This window comes from Berghia stephanieae, chromosome 1 (assembly GCF_034508935.2).
Source record: "Berghia stephanieae isolate SIO BIC M18660-M18661 chromosome 1, UCSD_Bste_1.3, whole genome shotgun sequence".
NCBI lineage: Eukaryota > Metazoa > Mollusca > Gastropoda > Nudibranchia > Aeolidiidae > Berghia > Berghia stephanieae.
The window spans coordinates 96,837,494-96,844,103 of NC_088360.1; the positions used below are offsets into that span (position 1 = coordinate 96,837,494).

The 6,610-nt window shown below is 36.2% G+C and overlaps 1 protein-coding gene across 3 annotated transcripts; it reads left to right on the forward strand.

The window, feature by feature from the left end:
• Positions 1-386: 386 nt before the first annotated feature.
• Positions 387-6,265, forward strand: LOC144962470 (THAP domain-containing protein 2-like). 3 transcript variants are annotated; one of them, XM_078895453.1, is made up of 5 exons: positions 387-537; positions 1,052-1,397; positions 1,784-1,869; positions 2,404-2,900; positions 3,710-6,265. In XM_078895453.1, the coding sequence occupies exons 3-5, from the start codon at positions 1,796-1,798 to the stop codon at positions 3,721-3,723; spliced, it is 585 nt and encodes a 194-aa protein (XP_078751579.1). In that variant the 5' UTR covers positions 387-537; positions 1,052-1,397; positions 1,784-1,795; the 3' UTR covers positions 3,724-6,265. The 3 variants fall into 3 exon arrangements, with proteins under 3 accessions (XP_078751579.1, XP_078751576.1, XP_078751577.1); XM_078895450.1 differs by having other exon boundaries at positions 2,404-6,265; XM_078895451.1 differs by lacking the exon at positions 1,052-1,397 and having other exon boundaries at positions 400-537; positions 2,404-6,265.
• Positions 6,266-6,610: the final 345 nt, after the last annotated feature.

Consider the following 6,610-nt stretch of genomic DNA (forward strand, 5'->3'; position numbering starts at 1 on the left):
CACCGACTATATCCGTAGTTTACCCGGGTCACTTTTACCCCATGCCTATTTATTACATTTTTCTGAGACACATTATAGGCGTAGTATCAAAGCTAATCGTTTTAGTTTTTACATGTTAATGGTAGTTGAATAAAACTATCAATGCACATGTTCATTTTTTAATCCATTTTTTTTCTCCAATTTTGAAAGGTAGAAAAAGTCTCTAGGCTTGAGTGAGTTAAACCAGTTAACATGCCGTTCTCTTGAAAGATATGAGAAACTCCGTCATTCATAATATCCAGAGGGAATGAGATTAGCGGAAAGAGTAGCGTCCCTTGATTGGACGTCACCCACGCGGGAGGACGAGAGACACATGCGCACAACCTTGGAATAAAAATAGATGGAAGGAAGATGACGTCATAATACTGAAGCCAACCGTTGGCCGCTTCCGCCATATTGGGAATACCAAAACATTCCTGCGTTACGGCCGTAGTTACGGTGATTCACTCATCGGTGGACATCCGAATCAAGATGATCAGTGGATGTTTTTCCTTCCAAGTAAGTATCAACCTTAAATTTGTTTCATAATTATGTTTGCAAATACGTTTTATCAGTTAAATCATGTTTAAAGATGAAATAAAACTATTTGATAGCTAAGTTGAGTCGAATTCAGATATCTCTCCCTGTGAATGTGATGTGGCTATGGCATGGCACGTTCACTTTCACTTTCAGTTTTCAGCCACTTTGATTTTCTTAAAACAAGTATAGATTCTAGTCTAATCGTTTTTTCATTTGTTTTAGTTATCGGATGTATATGGTAAAGGCGATATTTATTATTAGTCTTAGATCGACATTATTTTACTGACGGAAAGCCTTTGACTCTCGATGATCAGAGACTGTTTCGTCACCCTTGGCCTTGGTTTGGCTCTAGCTGAAGCTGGACGGTTAGGATTGGTTGGATTTTACTATCTAACATTAATAGTAATGTTTCATCTCCTCTCGAAAAGAATTCGTTGTACATTTTCATCACACTGACCTATCACTCATTCTTGGAAAATATTTTGTTCTACAGGAATTAAAGGACTAGGCTGCCTGTATTCTCACCCCCCCCCCCCCCCCGGCCGATTGGATTCCCGAAAAAAACGTCGCCGGCTTTTTGTGATTTGGATTTGATTGATTTTTTTTTTAATTGTGCAACTTGTGACAAGAAACTTAACAAATTACTGCATTACAACCTTTGGATTAAACATACAACAATTGTGGACTACTATTATGAAGACTAGCATCCGGGGGGTGTACTATTATGAAGACTAGCATCCGGGGGGTGAGAAAAGTCACTTCGAAAGGACTAACCAAAGATGATATGGCTGTACTAATCGCAGTGATAAGTATAGTGTTACAGGAATCACCGTCCATCAGTGAGTACTTTTCTTTTTTTGCTAACTGTTGTGATCATACGTCCAAAGGATTACTTGCTCAGCTACAAGACTACAAGAAGGTCTTGTTGAGATGAAAAGTACCAACTCATTTGCTGTCTATGTGTGCATCAAATTTCAAAATGGGGGACTAATCTCTACGTGAAAACTGCAAAAGTCAGTCATTTATCGACAAATGTAGGTTAGATTTCGGTTCGGTTGAAATCCAACCTAACCGTAAAAGGCTTAAGATTGGTTGGATTTTACTATCTAACGTTTATTTCATCTTCTGTCTAAAAGAATTCGTTGTACATTTTCATCACACTGACCTATCACTCATTCTTGGAAAATATTTTTGAACCATATTAATTATTCATTGTGTTCTACAGGAATAACCAAAGATGCCTGCTTGTTGCGCATTTGGCTGCACCAATCGCTCTGAGAGGGAGAAGGGTACAGGAATCACCTTTCACAAGTGAGTACTTTTCTTTTATTGCTAACTAAAACATTTATGATCATACGTCTAAAGGATTACATTACTTGCTAAGCAACAAGGTCTTGTTGATATGCAAAAGTCATTTCCCAACCTTATGTGTGCATTAAATAAAATAGCTTTGTTTTAACCCCTTCACAGCTAGGTTACATTTCAACCGAACGGAAATCTAACCTACTTTTGTCGATGTATGACTGTCTTTTGCAGTTTTGACGTAGAGATTTGTCCCTGTGATGTGCCTCTAGTGCTTGAGGCGAATCACAGGACTCATATCTCAGTGAAAGTTGTAGAGGATCGAATGATATTTTACGTGAAGTCCAGACTAGCTATGAAAGGTTAACACTTGGTTGTATCAACAACAGTGCTATTCGAACAAATGGTTTGCTACCACACAGAATAGCACACCCATGTTTCTCACTCAGTCACAGTAAGAATGTTACCAGGTGACCAATAATGTTGTAATGCTATTTTAAGACATTAGTGACAACAATGTGTTGTTGTTTTGTTTTTTTTCAGATTCCCCAAGGATGAAGAGCGGAGAAAGCTGTGGATAAATTCCATAAGAAGGGAAAATTTTATTCCCTCCAAATATACTGTTGTCTGTTCTGTCCACTTTGAGGAGAAATGCATTGACAGAACTTCTGTCAATATTGTTCGATTGAGAGAAGGTGCAGTACCTACTATCTTTTTGTCTTTTCCTTCTTACTATCAAAATTCGGGGGACAAAGCTAGAAAACCGCCAGCTCAAAGAGAGCCTCCCCCTTCCATTTCTAATTCAGACAACTGTAATGCTCCATTGCCAAATAATCTTGCTATCCCTTCTACTTCTACGAGTGTTGATACACCAACCAAACAAAATTTTAAAAGAGCTCTAGAAGATAAAAGTTATAAATTAGAATCATGCAGAAAGAAAATTAAAATGCTTCAGCAGTCGAAAAGACGTTTAATTTTAAAAAATGCAGACTTAAAAAGTATAGTAATGGAGCTTAGAAACAAAAAGATGATTAGGGAGCGTTCACATATTACGTCATCAAAAATTTGCCCTTTTTAGACCCCCCCCCCCCCCTCCCCCAAGTCATCACTTGTCATCATTGACCTGACCCCCCCCCCCCCCCCCCCCCCCCCAACAGATGATGACGTCATCTAATTTAATAAAAACTAAAAGATAACTTTAATTTCACAATATTTATTATTCATTTTTCAAACCATAAACATTGATTATCAACGTTTGATAAAACACATTCAGACATTTTATTAATTTCAGAAACTGTTGATAATATATGTTTTACGATACAATGGGGACATAAAATTTAAATTTGCAAAGATAAAATCTAACAAACATTATTTAAATTAGGCTACTTGGTGCAGGTGCTATTAAAAAAAATTCAGAAAGTGTAATTTAAAATAGTATAGGAGGCAAATTATTTTATAGCATAATAGTCTTTTAGTGGAATGAATTTCTGTTTCAATTTCCAAACATAAAATTAATTGATTCAAAAATGTTTCTGCCTTGGACCAAATCAAATGATTGATGAAGAAAACTTTTCAAAATCAAAACTGAATGGTAGCAAGCAGTTTGAGCAGTTCAATCGGTTTTGATGATTCCATCATTTAATTAATTTTTCACCTTTTTGCTAATTTATTTGGAATGCCATTTTTGAAGCTCTTGCATTTAATAAAATAGGCCTAATTTGCCTATGTTTTGATGACATCATCTTGGGTCTGACCCCCCCCCCCTCCCCCATGTCAACACATGTCAACATTTGGTAGACCCCCCCCCTCCCCCCCTAGCTGATGACGTAATATGTGAACGCTCCCTTAGTGACTCTAGTGTAGATATTTTAGAAAGATGTGGGGGTGGGGTTGGTGATTTATTGAAACGGAAATTAGCGAAGATGGAAAATATGTCTGTACCTGTTAAGTATTCTCCAGAAATTAGAAGTTTTGCTATGACATTGCATTTTTACTCCCCTAAAGCTTATCGATATGTAAGAAAAGCTTTTGATACTTGTCTTCCTCATCCAAAAACTATTTCTAAGTGGTATAAAACTGTGGATGGGTCACCTGGTTTTACTAAATCAGCTTTTACTTTTCTTTCCAATATTGTACAACTGTCAAAGGTTGCAAAACCTTTTCTATGTAATCTTGTCATGGATGAAATGTCTATTAGGCAACATGTGGAATGGGATGGCAGCAAGTATCATGGCTATGTGGATGTTGGTACAGGAATTGATGATGATAATCTTCCCGTAGCAAAGGAAGCTCTAACTTTTATGATAGTATGCTTAAATAGCAGTTGGAAATTGCCTGTTGGGTATTTTTTATTAGATGGTTTGAATGGGGTGGAAAGAAAAAATTTATTGAATTCATGTATTAAAAAACTGCATGAAGTAGGTGTTGAGATAGTGTCAATCACACATGACGGTTGTCCATCAAATATGTCTATGTTGAAGTCTCTTGGTGTAATTGTAGATAGTGATAAAATAAAGCCATACTTTTCTCATCCTGTTACTGATTCGCCTATTTATGTTTTTCTTGATGCCTGTCATATGTTGAAATTGGTAAGGAATACTTTTGCAGAAAAAAAGTCTTTTTGTGTAGGTAATGATTTTATCAAATGGGACTATATTGAACTATTACATGAGTTACAAGAAAGAGAAGGATTGCACCTGGGTAATAAATTACAAGCAAGTCATGTGCAATGGTTTAAGAAAAAAATGAATGTAAAATTAGCTGCTCAAACTCTTAGTGATTCAGTTTCTTCTTCTCTTGAATTTTGTCTTAAAGAAAATATCCCTGGTTTTGAAGGATGTGAGGCAACTATTAAGTTTTTGAAAATGTTTAATTGTTTGTTTGATATCCTTAATTCTAGAAATATGAAGGCATTTGGATGGAAATCCCCATTGAGTAAATGTAATTTTGAAGCAACTGAAAATTTTCTCTCAGAAGTTAAAAATTATATTTTGTCCATGACATTATCTGTTAATGGTATGTCTCTTGTTTCCAGTAGAAGAAAGACTGGCTTTCTTGGTTTTCTTGTTTGTATTGATAGTGTTATTTCCATTTACAGACGTTTGGTAATGTCTGAAGATTCATGTATGAAATTTTTATTGACCTACAAGTTTAGTCAAGATCACATTGAACTTTTTTTTGGTAAGGTAAGAAGTATGGGAGGCTGCAATAACAATCCAACAGCTAGACAGTTCTCAAAAGCATACAAGCAACTCCTCACGCACAATGAAATTGAAGAAGTGAAAAGAGGGAACTGTTTGCCTCTGGAATCCGTACCCATTCTAAGTGTTTCCAGCCGAGAGAATTTAAGCCGTGATGTACCTTCTGGGATTCGAATCAATGCATCTTTATCAACAAACTGAGTCTTGTCTGAAGAGGTGTGTGAAAGTAGTGATATCAGTAGCAGTAGTTCATTTGATTTTGATGTAAACTATGATCAGTTGTCCACTTGTTCAAATAAAATTGTCGTCTACATTGCTGGATTTGTTGCATTTAAATTGAAACAAAGAATTCTTTGTGAACAGTGTTCAAATGCATTAGTTGAAAATGAGCTATCTGACATACATTCTTTGATTGCTCTTAAGAACAAAGGAGGGTTGCAAATTCCTTCTAAGGGTGTTATTGATGTCTGTTTAATTTCTGAAAAGCATTTCAGAAAATATGTTGCAACTGTAGGTCAAGATCATTTTCATTTCAATCGATATGATTGCCATAAGCTTTTGCAAAGCATCATGAAGTCTTTCGTCAATAAACCCGTTTTTTCTACATTATTTCATTCCCATATGTTTGATCATGAGGGGATTGAGAATCATTTGATTCTTCTACTAAAAGCAATAGCTGAGAAATATATTCAGGTCAGGTATTTCTATGCTGGTAAACTGTACACTGAACAATTGAAAAAGAAGCTAATGTGTAAAAGCCGTCAAGTTCTTAACAAATTTATTTTATTTACAGGGCAGTAACAATGTCATTATTAACTTGTGTGATTTTTTAAAAGAGGCAAATATGTTTGTGTATAAGTATAACCCTTTCCTGGCTAGGCTGAATTTCACGTCAAACATCATTCCATCCGCTACAGCTTTCACCTCGAGCACTCGGAGGGCTCGAGTCGCATCACAGGGGCTAATTTCTGAACTGTAGAGGATTGAATGATGAATGACGTAAAATCCAGTCTCGCCATAACAGACTTCTGTAATAACTATTAATGATGAACTAGTAATGAAATTGCTGGGATTTTTGTTTTATTTTGAAATCTTATTGAATTATGATCAAACAATGAACCTTTTTGTGTGACCATGATATTTTGTGTAATAATGTCTTTTTTTTTTTGTCACTTTACACAAATAAATATAAAATGTAAATAGCATTTTGTGACTTAATTTTTGATGAATTATGGTAATTCATAGCTCTAGTAGCGGGGGTCCCGTTAGTTCAATTGGTAGAGCATTGGACTGTCACGCCAAAGGTCTCGGGTTCGAGTCCCTTTGCAGCCAGAATTTTTATCCGGTTCCCCCTGTCCACCCAGCAGCAATTGGGTAGCTTACTCTACTACTGCTATAGCTGCAGTGGTACGTCCACATTTTAAGTTGTCACCATTAACCCTTTCATGGCTAGGTTTGAGTTGAACCAAAACCAAACGTACTTTTGTCTATACATGACTGACTTATGCAGTTTCACATAGAGATAGTCCATGTGATGCGACTCGAGCGCG

Excerpts from the sequence above, each read along its gene's own strand:
- LOC144962470 (XM_078895450.1), top strand. The coding sequence starts at position 1,796 with ATGCCTGCTTGTTGCGCATTTGGCTGCACCAATCGCTCTGAGAGGGAG. Across the intron at positions 1,870-2,403 it reads ACAGGAATCACCTTTCACAA|ATTCCCCAAGGATGAAGAGC; the intron begins GTGAGTACTTTT and ends GTTTTTTTTCAG.